General features: G+C 45.1%; 1 protein-coding gene and 2 long non-coding RNA genes across 3 annotated transcripts in view; 1 reads left to right on the top strand and 2 right to left on the bottom strand.

Moving 5' to 3' along the window:
* LOC107000344 (uncharacterized) overlaps positions 1 to 12,441 on the bottom strand; it is a 246,946-nt gene extending 234,505 nt beyond the window's left edge. The window contains exons 1-2 of the mRNA XM_077949069.1: positions 12,342 to 12,441; positions 9,042 to 9,332 (exon numbers count right to left, since the gene is read on the bottom strand). Coding sequence (XP_077805195.1) covers positions 9,042 to 9,332; positions 12,342 to 12,441 — 391 coding nt within the window. The remainder of the gene's footprint in view (positions 1 to 9,041; positions 9,333 to 12,341) is intronic.
* Positions 12,442 to 12,895: 454 nt separating this feature from the next.
* On the top strand, positions 12,896 to 17,715 carry LOC144332212 (uncharacterized). The gene is made up of 3 exons (XR_013400100.1): positions 12,896 to 13,144; positions 13,645 to 13,780; positions 15,289 to 17,715. It is a non-coding gene; the product is annotated as an uncharacterized LOC144332212 (long non-coding RNA).
* A 2,214-nt stretch (positions 17,716 to 19,929) lies between these two features.
* LOC114670520 (uncharacterized) lies at positions 19,930 to 23,694 on the bottom strand. Its single transcript, XR_013400093.1, has 2 exons — positions 23,502 to 23,694; positions 19,930 to 21,852 (listed from the first exon to the last, which is right to left on the bottom strand). It is a non-coding gene; the product is annotated as an uncharacterized LOC114670520 (long non-coding RNA).

The following is a 23,694-nucleotide window of genomic DNA, read 5'->3' as shown; positions in this document are numbered from 1 at the left end:
CTGAGATATCCAGCAAATGAAGACTTCAGGCAAAACCGGATGCAGGTGTCGAAACAATAGTATCAGCACCCATTGTCCCTCCATCTCGCCACGCTGCTGTCCTCTGCACCTCAGGAAGGCAGGTATGGAGCAAGGCTAGTCTCCAGCAACTTCAGATTTTCACCACCTTACAGACCAGAAACCCAGAGGCAGGAGAGCAACCCTGAAAGACTCTCATTGGCTTTCCCAGGTCATGTGCTCATTGCTGGACCAATCACTGAATCCAGGAACAATGGAGTATTCTGATTGGTCAGCTTGGGACATGTGATTAACAGTCTCAATAGCAACATGGACAGAAGAGGGGAGAAGTTCCCTGCATGAGGGGTGTTAGGAAGATAGAAAAGGCAGAAAGGGAAGAGAAGGAAAATGAAATTTCCTGGACACCTGCTCTCTGTCAAGCACAATTGAAATTGTTGTTTTTTTCCAATTTAATCCTCATCATAACCCTGCCAGATATGCATTTATATCCCCATTTTACTAGTGAGAAAATTGAAGCCATGTCAAACTTGGCCACCTCCAGCTGTGCAGACATATCAGACAGTGGGATGTGACAGTAGTGGATGGATTCATGCAGCCCCACCCCCACCACACTACCCAGGACTGATGTGTTCATGAGCCCACCTGGGCTGCTGGCCCATGAAACTTCAGCTCCTACCTTAGCTGATCAGTCAGGCAGCAGCCCTGGCTCCAATGCAGCTCATGGACTCTTCAAAGACCTTTGTTACTTGTTACTAAGCAATCATTGACGCACTTACTCACTCATCATGTAAAAATACTTTCGGAGACCCTACCGTATACCAGCTGCTATAATAGGGACCAGGAACACACGAATGAATAAGATACAACCCCAGCCCTCAAGGAAAGACAGGCAGGCAATCAGGAAAATCAGAAACAAACATTTGTAAAAATATTCTGAAGAGGCAAATGCAGGAAGATCTTGATTATGAAGAACACTCCAAAAATGTATCTAATTTGGGGGGGTCAAACTTTCTAGATAGCTAAGGCCTTAGGTTTTTTGGTTTTTTGCTTGTTTGTTTTCGTTTTGTTTTTTGTTGTTATTTTTGTCGTTGTTGTAGTTTTTTGAGATGGATTCCCGCTCTGTCGCCCAGCCTGGGGTGCAGTGGCATTATCTCGGCTCACTGCAACCTCCACCTCCCTGGTTCAAGTGATTCTCCTGTCTCAGCCTCCCAAGTAGCTGGGACTACAGGCACATACCACCACACTCAGCTAATTTTTGTATTTTTACTAGAGATGGGGTTTCACCGTACTGGTCAGGCTGGTCTCGAATTTCTGACCTCAGATGATCCACCTGTCTTGGCCTCCCAAAATGCTAGGATTACAGGCGTGAGCCACCGTGTCTTAGGTCTTTAAGGATAAAACTGGCTACAGTGAGCTATAATTGCACCACTGCATTCCAGCCTGGACGACAGAGCAATACCTTGTGTCTAAAATAAAAATAAACATAAAATAATGGGAGTCCTTCCAGGATAGAAATATTTCTTAACTGTGGCACATACTTTTCCTGACTACCTGAGTGGCATCTGCTGTACCCAGTGGAACCTTCCTTGATGACTTAGGGTCTTCATGGTCAACATGAGTGATGTAATGAACTGAGTGGCCTCACAGTGGACTTGGCTGCCCAGGGGCAAGTACTGGAAGCACTGGGGGAGGCTACATCTCCCTGTGGGTGAGATCTTGTAGGTATATTGAAAAGAATGCGGGATTCTGCAGAGATTCTCAACAGGGGGTGATTGTGTCCCCCAAAGGATATATGGCAATGTCTGGAGACATTTGTGGTTATCAAAACTAGGGAAGGAGAGGTTGCTGCTGGAGTCCAGTGGGTAGAGGCCAGGGATGTTGCTAAACGTCCTACAATGCACATGATGGCCCCATACAATACAGAATTATCCAGCCACAAACGTCAGTGGTACTGAGCTTGAGAAATCTCAGGCTAGATGGAAATTGGTTTGTTGACAGTTTGAAGAAATAATCCAAGTACATGATTTAGCTTAGTGTATGGCAGATAAGGAGCTGTTAAAAATGTATTGCAATATTCACTGCTATTATCTTCATCACCACCATCATAACCATCACTATCATCATTATTATTATCACAATATTTTTTTCTTATAAAGACACTTCCAACCTCCTGTATTCCATTCGGGCAATGGTAACAAGGATTGCTGGATTAGACCTGCATCATCAGAGCACACACATAGTTGTTCTGTCACTAACTCCTAAGATAACTTTCAATACATTACCCTGATCCTCCTAAGGAGCTCAAGATGCTCACCTATAAAATGAGCAAACTGCTGTCCTCTTCATATGATGAAGATAGAGCTCAGTGCACATTAAGTTTCCTACTGTGAATTCCTTTGAATGTCACAATGAAAAACCAGGTTATACATCCAAGAAAGTAGATTCCCATATTCCTCCATGGCTGTCAGTTTCACTGCTGGAAACACCACAGCTATGACCCTGACTAACCTTCAGCTACGTTCCTCTCTTGCAATCCTCCAGCCCTTCAGCATCCGGACAAAATAACTGTCCCCTGCCCACCCCCTGCAGCACGCATAATCTCCGTGGACTATCTAGCCATCTACAGAAGATTTCTGAAGATTCTAAGAAGTGGGAGAAGGAGGCCCTGGACTTTCCAATGGTCACCTTGCCTGTCTTTGTGGGGAAAAGAAAGATCAGACTGTTAGTGTGTCTATATAGAAAGAAGTAGACATAAGAGACTCCATTTTGTTCTGTATTTGAGATGCTGTTAATCTGTGACCCTATCCCCAACCTTGTCCTTGCAAGAGACATGTGCTGTGGTGACTCAAGGCTTAATGGATGTTGGGCTGTGCAGGATGTGCTTTGTTAAACAAGTGCCTGAAGGCAGCTGGTTAAAAGTCATCACCATTCTCTTAATCTCAAGTACCCAGGGACACATACACGGCCAAAGGTCACAGGGACCTCTGCCTAGGAAAGCTAGGTATTGTCCAAGGTTTCTCCCCGTGTGATAGTCTGAAATATGGCCACCGTGAAGGGTCTGTGCTGAGGAGGACTAGTACAAGAGGAAAGAAGGCCTTTTGGCGGATGCTGGCAGTTAAGATAAAGAAAAGCATCTGTCTCCTGCCCGTCCCTGGGGTGTAAAACCCGATTGTATGCTTTGTTTACTGAGAAAGGAGAAAACCGCCTTAGGGCAAAAGGTGGGACTTGCTGGAACAATGCTGCTAAAAGGTTTATGGAGATGTTTGCATATGCATATCAAGGCACAGCATTTTCCTTTGAACTTATTCATGTCACAGATCTTTATTCATATATCTTACTGCCGATTTTCTCCCTACAATGATCCTATTATTCTGCCACTCCCTTATCTTTAAAATGGTAAAGATAATTATCAATAAATACTAAGGGAACTCAGAGACCGGTGCCAGCGTGGGTCCTCTGTATGCTGAGCGCCGGTCCCCTGGGCCCACTTTTTCTTTCTCTATACTTTGTCTATGTGTCTCATTTCTTTTCTCAAGTCTCTCGTTCCACCTAATGAGAAATGCCCACAGGTGTGGAGGGGCAGGCCACCCCTTCAGTCTTCTTGCTTTTCTCAATGTCACTAACGTCTTATTTCTATTGTAGTTGCTCCATTCTGTCCCAAATGTGACAGCGCCTCTGTTTCTTTTCCCAATATACCACCTAGTATGGTTTATGCCAGGTGAACCTTACCTACCAAGTTAGTGGATATAAAATCTCATGATGAATTGAAGTAGGAGGGCTGTAGAGAGCATGATGAAGGCAGATCAGAGCAGAGAGCAGAAAGCAGCTTCACACCAGATGCCAGAAGATGCCCAATGATGCCCGCTCAGCCCCTCAGCCACAACCTATCGTGGGAGCCCCGAGCTGCTGTCTCCTCCAGTGCCAGCCCGCCCTGCCACCCACTCCTACACAGGACCCATTCTTCCTCGGGGCCCCATACCCTGCCTCAAATCTATCTTCAGGGCCTACTCCAAAGAATTGTGTTTAGGAGCTACTTCTCAGAAGACTGAGAAGTGTAAACTACAATTGGGGAATATTTCTATCTCAAAGAGTGAAAAACGTTTCACACTGGAACATGAAGGACTCACATTTACCTTATTGTGTAGAACAATGTGGCCTTCTTTGCCAAGATTTCCGCATTCCAGGCAACACCGTGTACTTTACCTCTCATGACAAATAGGCCCAACAAATGTTTTCCTAGGCAGAATGGCTATTTTGTTAGGCAGTAAATTTTCCTTCCACTTCCTCATGCCACTAGCATGTTATATCTAGTTTTTTAAAAAGGAACTTCTTGTCCTGGTGCACTCTCTTTCAGAGCTACATCACTGTGGCAACCACTTTCCACTGGGGACAGTTCCGATGACCTTGGGCCAGCCTTCTTCCTGGGAGACTTCCCAAGAAGCTGCTAATCCCCTTGATCTTAGCCACAAATCCATCATCTACTGGATCGTTCTTCTTGGAAGGTATTCAAAATGTGATGCATTTTAAAACCACTTTTCCGTTGGTGTCCCATAACTTGCGGGTCTCATAGAGCTTATTCAAAAGCCATTAGCAGCTATTTGTTTTCCTTCTCTTTTGCTATTCAATATGGCTTTAAAGCCTTTCCCCAAAGTAGAGGTAAAACTTATATGTGTGTATGAGACTTTCATCTCAAACTGTATTCTGCCATAAAACACCAGAATTTATTCATCCTATTTAGCTGTAACTTTGTACCCATGGCCAATCTGTCTGCATTATCCTCTTCCTACTACCCTCCCCAGCCTCTGGTAAACACTGTTCTATGCTCTACCTCTATGAAAACAGCTCTTTTAGAATCCACAAATGAGTGAGATTATGCCTTCTTTGTCTTTCTGTGCCTGGCTTATTTCGCTTAACAGATGACCTTCAGGTTCACCCATATTGCCACAAATGATAGGATTTCTTTCTTTTTATGGCTGAATAGTATTCCATTGTGTGTGTGTTTGTGTGTGTGTGCATGTGTGTGTGTTTCTTTGTCCGTTTATCCATTGCCAGACACTAAGGTTGACCATATCTTGGCTATTCTGAATAGTGCTGCCATAGACATAGGAGTTTGAATCTCTCTTAGATATACAGATTTCATTTATTTTAAATAAATACTCAGTGGTGGAATTTCTGAATCATTTGATAATTCTATTTTTAATTATTGAGAAACCTCTATACTGTTTCCATAATGGCTGTACTAATTTACATTCTCACCAACAGTGTCTAAGTGTTCCCTTTCTCCACAGCCATGCCAGCATTTGTAACTTTTTGTCTTTTTAATAATATAGTCATTCTAATTTGGGTGAGGTGATATCTTATTGCGGTTTTTATTTGCATTTATCTTATGATTAGTGACACTGAACATTTTTTTCATGTACCTATTGGCCATTTGTATGTTTTCTTTTGAGAAATGTCTATTCAGATCCTTTGCCCATTTATTAATCTATTACAGTCATCCCTTGGGGTTTCAGGACACCCCTCAGATGCCAAAATCCTCCAATGTTCAAGTCCCACAAATACTACATTTTTAATCCACATTGGTTGAATACACAGATGTGAGACCCTCAGAAAGGGAGGGCCGGCTGTATTTGCTTTTTGCGGTTAAGTTGTTTGAGTTCCTTATGTATTCTAGATATTAACTCTTTGTCAGACTCATAGTTTGCAAATATTTTCTCGTATTATGTATTATAGATATTATATATTCTAGATATTCTATGTATTCTATATATGATGTATTCTAGATATTAACTCCTTATCAGACTCATAGTTTACAAATATTTTCTCCCACTCTGTAGGTTGTCTCTTTACTCTGTTGATTATTTCCTTATCCTCTCAGATATAAAACAAGACAAAGATGCCTACTTTCACCCCTTTTATTTAACATAGCACTGGAAGTCCTAGCCAGAGCAATTAGGCCACAGGAAAAAAAGGGGGGACCTTCAACTGGAAATGAGTAAGTCAAATGGTCCCTGTTTGCAGAGGACATAACTGTGTATATAGAAAGCCCTGATGACTCTATCAAAAAAAAAAAAAATTAAAACTAATAAATTCAGTAAATTTACAGGATACAAAATCAACGTATAAAAATTAGCAGTGTTTCTACACACAATACTGAACATCTGAAAGAGAAATCAAGAAAGCAATCTCACTTATAATAGCTACAAAAATAAAATAATCTACTTAGGAATACATTTAAGGAAGGAGGTGGAAGACTTCTACAATGAAAACTATAAAACATCAGTGAAGTAGTTGAGAAAGACACACATAAATGGAAAAATATCCCATGTTCATGATTTGGAATAAATAATATTGTTAAAATCTTCATACTACCCAAAGTGATCTACAGATTTAATGTAATTCCTATCACAATGCCAGTAACAGTCTTCACAGAAATTTTTGAAAATCCTAAAATTCATATGGAACAAAAGATGTTAAATAGCCAAAGCAATCTTTAGCAAAAAGAACAAAGCTGGAGGCATCAAACTATCTGACTTCAAGATATAATACAAAGCTATAGTAAGCAAAACAGCATGGTATTGACATAAAAATAGGTCAATAGAACAGGATAGAAAACATGGAAAGAAATCCACACACTTACAACCAAGTGATTTTCCACAAAGGCATCAAAAATACACATTGAGGAAAGGACAGTTTCTTCAATAAATGGTGCTGGGGAAACTGGATATCCACATGCAGAAAAATTAAACCAGACCCCTATTTCTTACCATACAGGAAAATCAACTCAAAATGGATTAAAGACTTAAATGGCTTAAATGTAAGACCTGAAACTATAAAACTACTAGAAGAAAACATAGCCATAGGGGAAATGCTCCATGGCATTGTTCTGGGCAAAGAATTTTGGATAAGAACTCAAAAGTATAAGAAACAAAAGTGAAAACAGACAAATTGGATTACATCAAACTAACAAGTTTCTACACAACAAAGAAAACCAATTTTTCATTTTCTTACATCAATCAAAGTTCACCCGATTCCTGCTATGGGGTTGATGGGAGGTGCCAGGCCCTCTGGCTCTCCAATGCTCACTGCCTGGAACTGCTACTCTTCCCCTCTGGGAAAAGACTCAAGGAAAACTTGCCTATGGCATGGTCATAGCTCCCCCTTGACAAATGTAAACCGGTGGTTCCTCATCTTTAGCATGCATCAGAAATTACCAGAAGAGCTTGTTAACATACTGATTGCTGGACCACACTCCTAGGATTTCTGAGTCAATGGGGCCTGATAAATTTTTATTTCTAATAATTTCCAGGTGATGCTGATGCTGCCTGTCCAGGGACCACAGACAGTAAGTTATGTCGAGTTCCAAACTACCTCAGTGGTATTTAGACTTTTGAATATACAAGCATCATCAAGGAGTTATGAACGATGAAGATTTTAGATCATAGTCATCAAGAGAAATACAATGTAAACCACATATGTAACTGTAAGGTTTCTAATAGCCATGTTTTTAAAAATCAAAATGAAACCATGAAACCAATTTTTAAGATATACTTTATCTCAGTATATTCCAATTTTTATCATTTCAACATATAGTCAATATCAAAGTGATTAATAAAATGTTTTCCTTATACCAAATTTTCCAAATCAAATGTGTATTTTGCTCAATGCACTTTCAGATGCTCCATAACCACTGGGCGCTCATAGCTCCCATCCCAAACAGTGCCGTCCTAGCACCTTCCCTTGGGAAACTCTAGAAGCTGCTCTTCTAGAAAGCCCTTCCCTGCCTCCCTCCCGCCCCTGAACTTCCCTCCAGCACCAAAAAATTCATACCAACTTTCTCTAATTTAGTGCTTCTCAACCCTGGCTGGGCACTGGAATCACCTGAGGGACTTTAAAACATCCTGAGGCTTGGGTTTCACCCATGTGTGTTCTGATGTCAGTGGTCTCTGGTGCAGCCCAGGCAATGGGATAGTTTTAAATCTCCCCAGGTAATCCTAATATCCAGCTCTAGTCATCTCGTGGAAGCCCTCTGACCCAGCGGGACTGTTAGCTCCTGAAGACAGTGCTCCTCACCTCCCGGGACCACACCAGATGTTCTCAATCCCGGGCCCCATCCAGACCTGCTGAGTTCAATCTGGCATTTTTATAAGATTGCCAGGTGAGCGGCCGGGCGCGGTGGCTCAAGCCTGTAATCCCAGCACTTTGGGAGGCCGAGATGGGCGGATCACGAGGTCAGGAGATCGAGACCATCCTGGCTAACCCCGTGAAACTCCGTCTCTACTAAAAAATACAAAAAACTAGCCGGGCGAGGTGGCGGGCGCCTGTGGTCCCAGCTACTCGGGAGGCTGAGGCAGGAGAATGGCGTAAACCCCGGAGGCGGAGCTTGCAGTGAGCTGAGATCCGGCCACTGCACTCCAGCCTGGGTGACAGAGCGAGACTCTGTCTCAAAAAAAAAAAAAAAAAAAAAAGGTTGCCAGGTGATTTCTCTGCATATTGAAGTTTGAGAAGCACTGCCTTAAGGGGAGCAATTAAGAAATTAATTGGGCAAATGTTTCACATTGTCTATGAGGGAGCCAAATACACCTTCTCTACCCTCTATGCTGGGGGCCAGGCCTAGTGTAACTCCTCAGTAGAAAGATGGAGGTTGTTCTCAGCGTTCTCAGAGGGGATGTGGCTCTGACTCCAGTCCAGTGGCTACACTTGCTGCTCTATGTTTGGAAAACCACTTGCCCTCTCTGAGCCTCAATTTATATAGCCATAAAATGAGGGAAATGGGCATAATCAAAATGATAAAAGTCTAGTTTACAGAACCATTTTTGTTGGTTAGTGATTTTCAAAAATCGGTTTCTACCATTTAAAAAAGGAAATTTACCATAAAATCCCCAAATTCTAGTTTATCCTAAAAAAATCAGAGATCTGGCACCCCCGGGTCCATATTTATCGTGGCCGACAGTTGGGTAAAGCAATGAACTCTCCAGGTGCTCACAACCTCACCCAGCCCCGCCGCTCATTACAGTACTCACCTAGCCCAGGAGAAGGTTGAGTCTGAGAACTTGTACTGCAGCAACAGTATCTAAGCTGGAACTGTGTTTCCCAGAATTCTTTCTGCTGTATGTTTCCAGGCCAAAGTTGGCCACAAAACAAACCTGTAGTGAACTTGAAGGCAGAAGTGAAGGCACATCCAATAGGCTCAGAAGGGCTGGGCGATGTTGAAGCACCTGCTTCGTGTTGCTGATTAGGGGCCAGGCCTGCAACTCTTCCAGCTCCAATGAATTCTGGGCCAGGTGCGTGAGCAGCCTCCTGGCAGCTTCCTTCTGCAGGTCACCTGTGTTGTCGCATTTGGAGGGAGTATGAGACAGATCCGGGTTCTTCTTTTCCCTTGTGCATTCCAGGTTTTCCTTATTCTCCCCTACTTCCTTTCTCCCGAACTCTCAGCCCTGCTGATCTATGGTGACTTCAGGCCAACCACCAGGTGTGGAGTTTACAACAGCCTTCCATAGACTTCTCCACCATCTTCCATACTTGCTTAAGGTATAACCCTAGAAGAAATCTCTAGCTCCAAATCACTCTCAGGGATTGATCAGGAAAGCAAAACCCTTTATCAACCAGCCCTGGACTTCACAAGTCTCCAAAGCAGCGATTAAATTTTGTGGTCACAGGTCAATGGGAAAATCCCATGAGAACTCTGGGATCCCTCACAGACAATGCAAAACATTTTGCCCAGTGGATTCAATAGACCAGTGGGTCTCAAACCTTAATGTACACACGTATCACCTGGGGATCGTGATCTCTTTCTGAAGTGCAGATTCTGATGCAGCAGGCCTGGGGTGGCGGCTGAGATTCTGCATTTCTGACAAGTTCCGGGGGATGCTGGTGCCGCTGGTCCAGTGACCACACACTGAGTAGCAAGGTGTTCAAAGGTTCAGGAACCCCTCATAGAAGACCTCCCCTAAGGTCTCTCCTAATTAGAATGTGCAATTGTTTGCCCGGTAGTTTGGTTGAACAGATTGCCCAAACTGAGAGGCAAGTCTGGGGTGGCCTGTGCAATGTCTGCTAAACCTCGTAATAAATTTCCCCATGGAGCCCCACAATGGAGGTGCAACGGGACAGAAAGCCCCGCGCACCATGGGCTTTGCAGCTGTTACAGGACAGCTCAGCCACCTTTGGTCAGCACAGCCTTGCTTCTGGAAAGGAGATTCTTGCCTGCCCTGGGCAGGGAGTGAGTTCAGATAAAGACCTTGGTGAAGTGAGGCCTTCACCTTGTTCACTTTCTCATTGAGTTATGCAACCCAGAGCCTACCAGATTGCAGGTTTCTGTGGACTGTGTCATCCCTATTTACCTTTTTCTGTAGCTCCAGGTCCTTCCTGATACACATAGTAGATGCTCAATAAATGTATGCTGACTGAATGAAGGAATATGCAATTTTCACAATAGTTCATCTGAAATTAGGCTCCCTTGGCCATCCACACCTTCTAGGGCTTCCCACATGCCTCCCACTGTTTATTTGCGAGCGTTCAAAGTCCAGAGGCTCTTGTCACCATTGCCCTCAACACAACAGAGTTAGAAAGGCAAGACAAGGCTCAAGGTCACAGGTGTGGCTTTCAGAGGCAAAGAAGAAAGGTTAAGAGCAGAGGTTCTCCAATTTCAGCAGGAACTCCAGTCACCTGTGAAGAGTGTTAAAAATGTAGATTCCAGTCACCTGTGAAGAGTGTTAAAAATGTAGATTCCAGCCAGGCACAGTGGCTCACACCTGTAATCCCAGCACTTTGGGAGGCCAAGCCGGGCGGATCACTTGAGGTCAGGAGTTCAAGACCAGCCTGGCCAACATGGTGAAACCCTGTCTGTATTAAAAAAAAGTACAAAAATTAGCCAGGTGTGGTGGCAGGCACCTGTAATCCCAGCTACTCAGGAGGCCAAGACAGGAGAATCACTTGAATCCGAGAGGTGGAGGTTGCAGTGAGCTGATCATGCCACTGCACTCCAGCCTGGGCGACAGAGCGAGAATCCATCTCAAAAAAAAAAAAAAAAAAAAAGGCAGATTCCCAGGGTCTCAGCCCAGACCTGCTGAATAAGCCTCTGTAGGTGGGACCCCAGCACCTGCATTTTAACATACTCCCCAGAGACTTTGGTGCCTGGTAGGTTAGGTTCCACCCCTCATGACCTACTTCTGTCCTGCAACCACCCTTTGTTAGCATAAAACAGCAAGGGGTGTGTTCGTTCACCCTTTAGTGCAACACACATTGACAAAGGTTTCACCTCTCACCAGCACTGTGTTGAGTGCAGAGGCTGCAGAAGAAAATGAGACATATCACCAGCCCCCAGTGAGCTCGCCTACAGCCTGGAGGAGGGGCAGACAAACCAGGAGGCGGTGTATTTTCCAGTGGTTCTGTGAGGTGCTGCGGGGATCGGAGGAGAAATCTGGCCCCGTGATCATCCCTGCTGGCACCCGAAGGCTGAGGAGGAAAGAGCCAGGAAAACCTCAGTATGATTGGGACACAGAATTCCAGGCAGAGTGTGGAAGAGATAGACTTGAGGGTGTCAAGTGCAGAATCTGGCCTTCCATCCTGGGGACAATGATGACAGGAATGCAATGTGTGAAATCCACACTTCACAGTTAAACTCTGAAGCGATGGGCGTGGAGTGCCCACAGGGTGTGAATAAGAGGTGAGGTGCCCTGGAAACACCATCCATTCTTGAGAACCCAGGTGACTGTCTCCCATCTGAAAAGAGTCTGCAATAAAATAGTCTTTACAGTTATTCAGAGTTTGCCCTGATCCTGCCAACCTCCGTACTTGATTTAAAATCTTTCCAACTGGAATTATTAGTCCAGAGCAGTTTATCAAAGAAAAGATGGATGGTGCAAGCCGACTGCTGCTGGCATTCAGAAAAACATGTTCTAACTCTGCCATTCAGCAAAAGTTCTTTAATCACGGTTGATTGGAGGTTACCAACCTTGAATTATTAGTTAATGGCATCTCTGCAAAGGAATGATTTATTGGGTGAGTAAACTTTGCAAACAAACACAGATCCTACATTGCTGGCTATTTCATTGGAAGCTGAAATGTGCATTATTTCAACTATCTGTCTTTCTAGTGGAATCAAAATCCGAAGCAGAGGCTAATATTTAGCCTTCATCTCAGATTTCTCTGCCATTGAGATGTTAAGAATACAGAAAGCCAAGGCACAGAAGAACCCCCAGAGTCGTTCTGTTTGCAGGGTTCACCTGTGTTCACAGGCTCCCTTGCAGCTGGCACCCCACCTGGGGGCAGCCTCCCTGTTGAGGATCACCATCGGGAGGGGAGCCTGTGGTCAATGGCTGTACCTCCGTCACCTTTCACCAGGACCCTATCCTGAAACACCAGCCAGGGCCAGTACCACTCACTGCTGGAGGATCCCTGCTCTGCCACCTCTCCTTGGTTCATTTGCTCTCAAGCAAATGACTTTGGAACCAAGAAAGGAATGTGCTCTATTTGTCAATTGTCAGGCAGGGGATACATCTTCCCTTTCTTCCCTTGAAGAGGGACTGGTTCAGCCTCAAACCCTCTGAAGGGCAAGATCGGGGGAAGCAGGAATGCTGGGGCTTCCTCCCCCCCTCCCCAGCCGTGTGAGTCACGGGTGCACCAGGCTCTTTCCTGCTGTCCCTCCACTGGGACACTGCTCCCTCCAGTTCGCTGTTCATACTCACAGACAGCTCGGGCATTTGTGGGGTTTCCCCAACCCCCAGACTACGTCAGATCCCTGGGGATACACTCTCCTGATGCACAAACCTTTTGTGTAGCACTGAATATAGTTATGATTGCATTTTTGTGTGTAATGATTAGATTAATTTCCATCTCACCTCTGGGAGGCTTATTGTTTTTTCTCCCTTCAGCACCCCTGGTGCCCAGTGTTGGAGCTGTGGTTGGTAACTAAGAATGACCAGTGGTTAGAATCACTTGAGAGAGCAAGAAAGCCCAGGGAGGTGGCAGGTGGAGAGCAACCTTTCCGCTTCATTACCCAGAGGAGGAGGCTGACTCGGGCATGTAGCTCATAGGCTGGCCAGCCCTTGCTGCTCCCTATGCCACCTGCATCCAAGTCCCTGGGCAGCTCAGCGTCCTCAGCTCTTTGTTAACAACTCTGGAGGAGGTAAGCAGAGCACCAGCAGCCAGGGGGAGATAGAGCAAAATCTCTGCCATGAGGGCAAGGGGACCAGAGCCCACATGTGACCTGCGGTAGTAGACAAGGCTTCCTGTGCGAGGACCATCGGGGCGGCCAGGAAGGCTGGTGGAGTTTCTATAGGTAGGGGTGGGGACAGGATTCCAGGACGAGAGCACAGAGTAAGCAAAAGCCTGGAGGGAGGCCCAAGATGGTGTCTGGGGTAAAGACCTGTAGCTGGGGTTTCGGGCTTCAGGCAGAGAAGGCAGGCTCATGGTTCGGAGGCCATTGAATGGAAATTCTCAGGCACTGGTGAGCCACTGATGGGTTCTGATCCAGGGAATGGTTGGCGGGGGATCTTCTGGGGATGTTTGTACCCAATAGATCAGAGACACTGAAGCAGAGAGATTTGTCCAGAGGCCGGGGGAAAGGTGGCAATGGGGACAAGACAGAGCTTGGGGAGGTGATGCGTGTCCAACATGACTTCACAGGTTAAAGGTTAAGCAGGTGGAAAACAGAGGTGACAGTGACCAGGATGAGAGATGGGCTATCAACACACCACACATGAAACACATGGCCAGGTCAGGCTGCTGTGTTCCAGGGTCAAGTCTGGTTTGGTGAAGGAAGGTACAGAAGTTTCTTATCACCTCCTTTTCTCACCATTCAGAAATCAGTCTCCTCTTAAAGCCATAAATAAGAGTAATATATTTGACGCCTTTTTTTTTTTTTTTTTTTTTTTTAGTTTTTGCATGGAAAAAGATACCAAAAACCAAAGGACAAACTGAAAAAAAAAGATAATATATATAACAAACAGAGCTAATATCCTCACATACTGTATTAGCCTATTTGCACACTGCTATAAAGAACTTCCCTGAGACTGGGTAATTTATAAACAAAAGAGGTTTCATTGATTCACAGTCTGCATGGCTGGGGAGGCCTTGGGAAATTCAGAATCATTGCAAAAGGGGAAGCAAACGTACCCTTCTTCAAAAGGTGGCAGTAGAGAGAGAAGAGAAAGTGAAGCAGGAAAGAGCCCCAAATAAAACCACCAGGTTTCCTGAGAACTCACTCACTGTCACAAGAACAGTGGAGGAACCACCCCCCGTGATCCAATCACCTCCCTCCCTCAACACCTGGGATTGCAATTTGAGATGAGATTTGGGTGAGGACGCAGAGCCAAACCATACCACATACCAAGCATTCTTACAAATGAATAAAAAAGACCACAAATCCATCAGAAAAAAAAAACAAACCAGAAACGGGTAAATGACAAAAACGGGCAGTTCACAGGAAAATAAGTGGCTTGTAAACATAATTTCATCTGTTCCAGCTTCATTTATAATGAAAGTTATGGAGGTTAAGACTAAAATTACAAACGCTTTTTAAGTTATTTTACTTAGGCTGGTAAATATTTAAAAACTGATAATACACACTATTGGTGAGAATGTTGGAAAACAATTTGTCAATAGGTATTAATATTTTAAACGTATGTTCCCATTCCTCTAGGAATTTCACTGCTAGGACTATATCCTAAGAATATGTTCATGCGGCCGGGCGCGGTGGCTCAAGCCTGTAATCCCAGCACTTTGGGAGGCCGAGACGGGCGGATCACGAGGTCAGGAGATCGAGACCATCCTGGCTAACACGGTGAAACCCCGTCTCTACTAAAAAATACAGAAAACTAGCCGGGCGCGGTGGCGGGCGCCTGTAGTCCCAACTACTCGGGAGGCTGAGGCAGGAGAATGGCGTGAACCCGGGAGGCGGAGCTTGCAGTGAGCTGAGATCTGGCCACTGCACTCCAGCCTGGGCGACAGAGCGAGACTCTGTCTCAAAAAAAAAAAAAAAAAAAGAATATGTTCATGCATGCATAGAAAAAAGGGTAAATTAGAATGTTCTCAGCAGGACTGTTTGTTGTAGCAAAAAGCCAGAAATCGCCTGAATATTCTCAGCAGAAAACTGCTTAAGTTATAACACAATCATACAAACAATGACATGAAACCTCTAAAATGCACAATAACTATACATACGTTGATAGGGCAGGATCTCTTAGGTGGATTGTTAGGTGAATAAGTTAAGGTGTGGTTCAGTTTACACACTGGTATTAAAAATCTTTAATGATATGCATTTCTATTTAGAACACACTATGAACCATAATCACCTCTGCGAAGGAGAACCAAAGAGCTCGGATCTGGGACGGGAAGGAGTCCAACTTGGAGCTGTTAGAGCTTTGATCCTGTCCGTGTCAGGCCTTCTGAGCCACTAGCCTTCCCCATCTGTGTTGGAGTCTCCACGTCAGGTTAAAGCCCACTGCTGTTGTTTGTGGTGTTCAGTCACCAACCCATCCATCTCTCAGACTGGCTCTTTCAGAACGTAAAACAGACAGGGCCTTGGCTCCAGTCTCTGACAATGTCAGGAAAACTTGCTGAAAGTGGCCTTTCATTTGAGCCTGAAGACTAAAGGAGAACTGGCAGAAACACCCATCTGAAGGCAGCTGGGAGCTGGCTGACCTTTGCAGCTGGTGGGGGCCCTGGCACCCCCACCGCTGTCAGCTCTCCCCGGGCTGCCTCTGGAAAGCACTCTCCTAAATGCAATCTCTAGGCCCCTGACCAAGGTATTTTTAGCCACCCTCCGTGGTGGCCACGGCTCTGAGGCTATGAGCAGAGACTTCAAGGGCAGGGCCAGGGAACATTCCTGAACTCTGGGTCTCTGCTCGGGGCCTGGCTTGTTTCCAAGGCTAATTTAGAACTTTCCTGGCTACCTTTGTGACCTTTTGCCTCGTGACCCTTCCTCCCGAGCACAAGCTCTGGCCCCTGACCGTCCTCTGGCCCTACAGTTCCTGACGTGGCACACCGTCCTCTGGCCCCACAGTTCCTGACGTGGCACACCGTCCTCTGGCCCCACAGTTCCTGACGTGGCACACCGTCTTCTGGCCCCACAGTTCCTGACGTGGCACACCATCTTTTCATGGCGAGCAGTGGCAGAACGACATTGCCTTCCCTTGGAACAATGTGGCTTTATGGACAAATGGAGCTGGTGACACTCTGTCTTGAAGAGCAGCACTTCTAAGCTGGAATGCAGGGAGACACTCTCTGTCCCAGGGTTCCTGAAACTTCAGCTCCCTAGGCTTCCCACCTTTGCTATATTGACGGTTCCCGGTTTTCCCCGTGCTGCCACCTGCACTGATTTACCCTCTTCACCTTTACATTCACTTTAGTTGCATCCTGAAACAGACGATATATGATATCATGGGTTTAACATGCTAGTTGCTTTTTTAATGCATTAAAGGAAATTCTATTAGAATTTATAGAAAGGAAAAAAGAGAAAAAGTAATTCTTCCGTGCATATGGGATAAGCAGTGACCAGGCCAGTGGTGAGAAACACAGTGAACTGCCATCCACAGTTTGCAGAGGAAAAGTATTTTATGACCAGGCCTTTGCACATTATTTCTTCTTCATGATCACACACACACACACACACACACACACACACATCTTGTCTACCTGGATAAATGCCATCTCCTCCAGGAAGCCATTTCCAAGGCCCTCGCCGCCAACAGTAAGCCCATGCCCCTCCACTGTACTCTCTGCTCAGCCTGAGACAGCCCTGCAGTTGTGACCACCTGCCCATTCTCCTCTGCAGCCTCCTGGAAAACATGGCTTTTTGTTAAGGGGTGATGGGGAATGTGCACTCTGGACTCAAACCCCACCTCATTCATTTTTCAGCTGTGTAACCTTAAACAAGTGGCTCTTTTGCTTTCTTCCAGCCTTGTTTTCCTCGTCTGCAAAATGGGGTGATAACAGAAAGTGAGAATTAAATAACGTAGGCAAAATGGTAACACAGGGTGAGCATTCACTAAGCACTTGATAAATATTTGCCACGTGCATGCATGTGTGAAGGAGGGCAGCCTGTGTACACGAAGGAGGTTGAACCCACAGCTTCAGATCCACCAAAAATCGTATTACAAACACAAGTTCCCGGGGCAGTGGTGGTGGTAAGAGTAATAGCAATGACTTCTCAAAAAAACCTATAAGGGGGGTTTACTATTTTCCCTATTTTACAGACAAAGCAATAAGGACTCAAAGTGTTGAATACAGTTAATCAAGCTCACACAAGGTGAATAATAGAACCGGTATTTAGCCCTGGCTTCCTCCCAAACCAAAGCCAATGCTCTAAATGCTCATGTCATGTGTCTTCCATACACTGTTTTTTGATCCTCTATGAGACACTAGGATTGGAAATGTGATTCTTGTGTTAGGCCCACATTCAAATTCTTCATAATTCCATCATCTAAATCAGTTTTGAGTTTCATTTCTAACTAACAACAGTACAAATCCGTCTTACGTTGGTAGAGGAACCATATGCATCCAGTATCCATGCGTTCATTCTCATCTCCTCATCTCCCTTGCAAATAGATCATGGTCACGGGACTGGTTCTGGCCAATAGAATTTAACAGCCACTGTGCTTTCTTCGTCTTTTCCCCTGCCACAGCCAACCTACAGGCCCAAATTGTGCACTTACTGGACTTTGCCTGAATGAGAAATAAACCTTCATTGGGTTAAAAGCCTTGGTGGATTTGCCTGCTTCAGCTGCCAGCGTTGATTTCTCCGACTAATACACAGATGAATTTCACGGTGAGTTTCTCACTCAACTTCCCCCACACATTGCAAAGCTTGGGCTTTATGCTATCATTTTAATATGATAGTTATTGAATTATAATACTGTTAGATTATGATTTTTCTTTACTATTCTTAGCCTGTTTGGCTTTTGAGAAACAGCTTGGTGTCATTTCATATTAAAAACTGACTTAAAGAAAGAGGCAGGCCTTCCACGCAGTGTCACCTGTGTCGTGAAAGCTAATAGAAGCAGACAGCTGCCTGTTGGGGTCTTGATTTACACATTGCATGACAGATGAAGTCCATAGGCTTCCAAAGTAGGAGGATGAAAGCTTTAACACACAAAACCAGAAACTGGGAAAGCGAAGACAGTGGCCGTCACCCAGCTCCATGATCAACTCCTGAGAGGCTGTGAGCCAGCGTGGGAAGAACACAGCCCGCTCACTTTCGGCCACCTCAACTCTTTCCCAGACTCTCTATAAAGAACCTTCCACATTACACAAAGTCAATCAGCAAAATACAACACAATAACATCAACTGCTCTGGAAATTACAAGCAGAATGCTGTGAAGATCATACTCCTTTCATGTAAAGAACCTGAGGACATTTTTACAAATAATTAATTAAATTGATTTAATTCTCAAGGATTAACTTGAGATGCCTGAATTCATAACTGAATCTTTTTTAAAAGGAGAAATCTAGTACATGCAAAAATACAGAGACTTAAACCTTCCTTAAGGTCACAAAGAACTTTCTTGAAAGAGGGTGTTCTGGCCAAAGCCCCGTGTTTCCGTTTCCCAGGCTGTGTTAGTCTCCGTGGCACCATCTCCTTGTAAATGCCTTGCGGCAGTCCTCGCCCAGCTGTGGCTCTTCCCTGGGGGATGATGCAGCCCCTGCTGAGGCTGAAGTGATTTCTCACTTTAGACTACACAAAGCAGGTGAGCGGTGCTCATGAGAAGGTTCTCCTGGAAAGCTGGACTTCCAGTTAGTCCTCACTGCTACGTTCCCACCAGCGCCGTGACAGGTTACAAATGCCATGGCAACATCAGGAAGTTATCCTACATGGCCTAAAAAGGGGAGGCATGAATAATCCACCCCTTGTTTAACATATCATCAAGAAATAACCATAAAAATGGAAAACCAGCAGCCCTCGGGGCTGCTCTGCCTATGGAGCAGCCATTCTTTTATTCCTTTACTTTCTTAATAAACTCTCTTTCACTTTGAAAAAAGAAAACCTTTTGAAGGAAATGTTTTCACTCGGGCTGGTTTCCAAAAACTTGAATCAAGCACAAAAGTGAATTCACTGGTGCAGGTAGTTGTCCAAGGGGAGTCACGGCTTCTTAACCAGGTGCAAGACTTAAGCAATGTCATTAGAACCCACCCCCTCCCTCTCAACTCACTTCCAGGCTGCCCACATCTGGTGGCCCCCAGCCACTCTGCCTCTTCCCCTCATGTTCTCAAGTGGCTGCAACTGCCCCTGCACTTACAGCCTCTCAGCTTCAAAGTCCATCCAAGGAGTGGGAAAGAGCCTGGGCCGCACTATCACTGGCTCAGTTTGGGTAACATGCACATCTCTGAACTAGCCATCGTGGCCAAGGGGATGGGCTACATTCACTAGCTAAAATCTTCAAGGATCTGCCTCTGGAACTCACAGAAACAGAGGACGAAGAGATGGGGAACTGCCCAAAGGAAGTTCAGGTGTTTTCCTAGAAGAAGGTAAAGAAGCTGGGAAAATAACAAAACAAAGAAAACCAGATACTTAAAGCACCAACAGACCAAAGTTTCTCTGCTGTGATTGACTTCAAATCACCCTGATGTCCCCGGAATGCTGAGGCTCTGGAGAGCTCGGGTGGAAAACCCACCAGTCAAAATGAATTCCCAATTTTTCAAATAGACACTGAGGCCCGACTGGGGATGTCACCCAGTAAAAAGGTAGCAGAGCTCCACAAAACTTGATTCTGGTGATGGTATACTATCACGTCGGATTGTAGATGTTCAATATGTGTCTTTGTTATATTAACATATCGGTTATACCTCAATAAAACCAGGGGATTGTGGGGGGAAGGTGGCAGAAAGGATTCCCTGTTCAATTTCTCTTTCCCTTCCTTGTTTTTCAACCTCAGTGAAGACTGAATCTCTTGTCTCTCAGTGACCATGTGTTCCTTTGCTTTTGTGTATTATTTATTTATTTTTGATGGTAAGGACATTTAACATGAGACCTACACTCTTAACAAATGTTTAAGTGCACACATACATACCATGGAATACTATGCAGTCATAAAAAAGAATGAGTTCATATCCTTTGCAGTGACATGGATGAAGCTGGAAACCATCATTCTAAGCAAACTAACACAGGAACAGAAAACCAAGCACTGTACGTTCTCACTCATAAGTGGGAGTTGGACAATGAGAGCACACGGACACAGGGAGGGGAACATCACACACTGGGGCCTGTTGGGGGGTGGGGGGCAAGGGGAAAGAGGGCATTAGGACAAATACCTAATGCATGTGGGGCTTAAAACCTAGATGACAGGTTGATAGGTGCAGCAAGCCACCATGGCACACGTATACCTAGGTACCAAACCTGCACGTTCTGCACATGTATCCCAGAACTTAAAGTAAAAAAGAAAAAAGAAATGTTGAAGTGCATTGTTGACTGTGGGTGCTGCGTTGTTGACTGTAGGTGCTACGTTGTGCAGCAGACCTAGAGGACTGATTCCTCTTTTGTAACTGTAACTTTATGCCCATTGACCAACAGATCCCCATCTTCCCATCCCCTAGCTCCTGGAAACTACCATTCTATCTTCATCTGACTCTTTTCGATCACTCACATGGGTGAAACCTTCCAATCCTCATCCTTCTGTGTGCCACTTATTTCACTTAATAGAACGTCTTCCAGACCTATCCATGTTGTTGCAAAGAGTAGGATTTCCTCCTTTTGGAAGGCTGAATAATAGCATCCCCTTGTGTGTCTATATCACGTCTCTCTACTTGTTCATTTATCTGTGGACATTGAGGTTATTTCCATAGCGTGGAGACCGTGAATAACGCTGCAGCAAACGTGAGAATGCAGATACCTGTTTGAGATCCGGATTTCCATTCTTTGAATATATCCTCAGAAATGGGATTGTTGAATCCTACGGTAGTTCCATTTTTAATTCTTTAAGGAACATCCATATTATTTGTTGTAGCAGCAGTACCATTTTACATTCCAATCAGCAGTGTACCAGGGTTCAAATGTCTCCACAACCTCACCTGCCATGTCAGCCTAAGACACGCTATCCTCACAGACCAAGCTGTAGCCTCCCGATTAGCCCTGCCTCCCAGCTGTTGCCCATGCTGTGCCCCTCTGAATGTCTCCTGCCTGTGAACTCCCTGCTCAGCATTTTGAATCATCTCTTTCTGCAAGCTCTTCTCTCCCCCTCCACTGCCCCCTCTGCATCACAGGGACTGGCATGTAAATGCTTTTTTATTTGGATTGCCTCTCGCTAAATCAATAAACATAGGGCGCCTACTACATGTCAGGCCCTGGGGATTCAGCCATAACCAGTTCCTTCCCTCAAGGAGCCTGCAGTCCCAGCGGGGAAGACGGGCTTTTAAAAATGTGGCAGATCAAAAGAAGTCAGTCTCAAAGGATTACATACTGTATAATCCCATGTATATCACATTACATAAATGAAAACATTTTAAAAATGTTTAAGGCTGTTGGTCACCAGGGGTTGGGAGAGGGAGTGGGAAGAGGAGAGCAGGTGCGGTTACACTGGAGCAGCCTGGGGGTCCTGGGGGTGCTGCCCTGCTCAGCACCTTGTTCAGCATCAGCCAGCGGTCATGATCACACAGACCTACCCAGGTGGCAAAACAGTGCTGTGCACATTCCTTGGCTTGTGGCCCCTTCAAGGCCACTAATGGCAGGGTGAGTGCTTTTCTGCTTCCAGTCTCTGTGAAGTCCCTTCTGCCTCACCTCCCTTCTGTAACGCACACACAGAGAGAACAGGTGAAACCGAGAAGCATGAGTAAGGTAGGTGGAGCATGTCGATATCAGCATCCTGGTTGTGATACAGTCCAGTTGTCTGGTCAGATGTTACCCTGAGGGAAAACCGAGTGAAGGGTATAAGAGACCTCTTTGTATTATCTGTTACAAATGCATGTGAATCTATCATTATTCCAACCACAATTTCAATTTAAAAGGTGGCAGGTCACCCACATAGAATACAAACTTAAATTATTTAAAATTAAATAAAATTAAAAAGTCAAGTCTTCCATCTTGGTAGACACATTTCCAGTACTCAGGAGCCACACATGGTGGCTGCTGGGCTGGGCAGCACCAATCATTTTTCATCACTGCAAATCCTGCTGTTAGCCAGCAGTAGTCTGTACCTTTCTGGGATGTGGGTTACACAGTTGAATGCATTCGTCAAAACTCATGGAATGGTGAAGTTAAGACCTCCGCATTTCATTTGTAAATTTTACCTTTAAAAGTATCAAACTCAACACTACCTAGGCAAAAGTGTTTAGGGGTAAAGTATACTGATGTCTGCATCAAAGAATAGAATGAAAGAAGAAGAAAGAGGATAAAGAGGAAGAGGAGGAAAAGGAAGAAAAGAAAAAAGAGGGATGGAAAGATGGATTGATGTATGTTAAAGCAAATATAGCAAAATGTTAACTACAGAATTGAGATGATAGGTATACATGATGTCATTGTACAATTCTTTCAACTTTTCTATATCAAGGGAAAAAAACAACAGAGATCAAAATGTGACCCTGTGACCCCCACCCTACCACCACGGTCCTTCTTTTTCACCTGAGCCATATACAGTGACCTTGAGGCCTCCACTGGCCAAAGGAATAGAATCAGAGTCTTGTGATCACATCGGCACTACTTCTCCTCTGCCCAAGACCATAACCCTGTCCCCAGAATGCTAAATGCCCACCTACTGCCCCTACCCTCCACATGCCCCTCGACACACACACATACGCACTGTCCTGGCTCCATTTGCTGCTGTGGTCCCTCGTGTCTTCTCCAGCCTTCTTGCAGAAGCCACATACCAATAGTCGCCACATCACTCATTCACTCAGTGAGCACTTAATGAGCACCTATGCTGTTCCAGACACTGTTCCAGGCACCGGAGATGCCTTGGCAAAGCTTCCCTGTGGCAGTTTACATTCATGCTAAGGGCAGTGTATTCGTTTTCTGTTGATGTCATACAGATTACCAGAAAATTCCCTGCTTAAAAGCAGCATAAATTTATCCCACAGAGTTGGTAGGTCAGTAGTTGGGCACAGCACGGCTCAGCTGGCTCTCTGCCAAGTTTCACAGGGCCAAAGTCAAGGCATCAGCCAGGCTGCATTCCTTCCTACAGGCTCTGGGAGAGAATCCACGCCCAAGTTCTTTCAGGTTCTTGACCGAATGCAGGTCCTTTTTTGTGGGACTGAGGTTCTTGTGTCCTTGCTGGCAATCACCAGTGGGGTGAGGGGACACTCAGATCCTGGAGGCCATGCACATTCCTTGGCTTGTGGCCCCCTTCAAAGCCACTAATGGCAAGGTGAGTACTTTTCTTGCTTCCAGTCTCTGTGAAGTCCCTTCTGCCTCATCTCCCTTCTGCCTCCTCTTCTCCCCCCCACCGCCAACTCCAGCCAGAGAGCTGTCTCCACTCTTGTGGGCTCATAGAATTGCACCAGGCCCACCCACAAGATGCAAGATCAATGCCCGATTTTACAATCAGCTGGTTATTCACCTTAATCCCATCTGCAAATTCCTTCACAGCAATGCCAGATTCGAGTGTGAGTTGAAAGGCCTCGGGAATCTTGGCAGGATGTCTTCACCATTCTGTCGCCCATAGGGAAACAAACAGTAAACCCCAGAACAATCGCAGACTTCCCAGAGGGGTTTAAGGCGACAGTCACTTTGTGGGACTTCACCTCCTACTA

Source organism: Macaca mulatta, chromosome 10, assembly GCF_049350105.2.
Source record: "Macaca mulatta isolate MMU2019108-1 chromosome 10, T2T-MMU8v2.0, whole genome shotgun sequence".
Classification (NCBI taxonomy): Eukaryota; Metazoa; Chordata; class Mammalia; order Primates; family Cercopithecidae; genus Macaca; species Macaca mulatta.
Note: the sequence above shows the minus strand (reverse complement) of the source record. Positions and strands in the feature narration are given on the sequence as shown.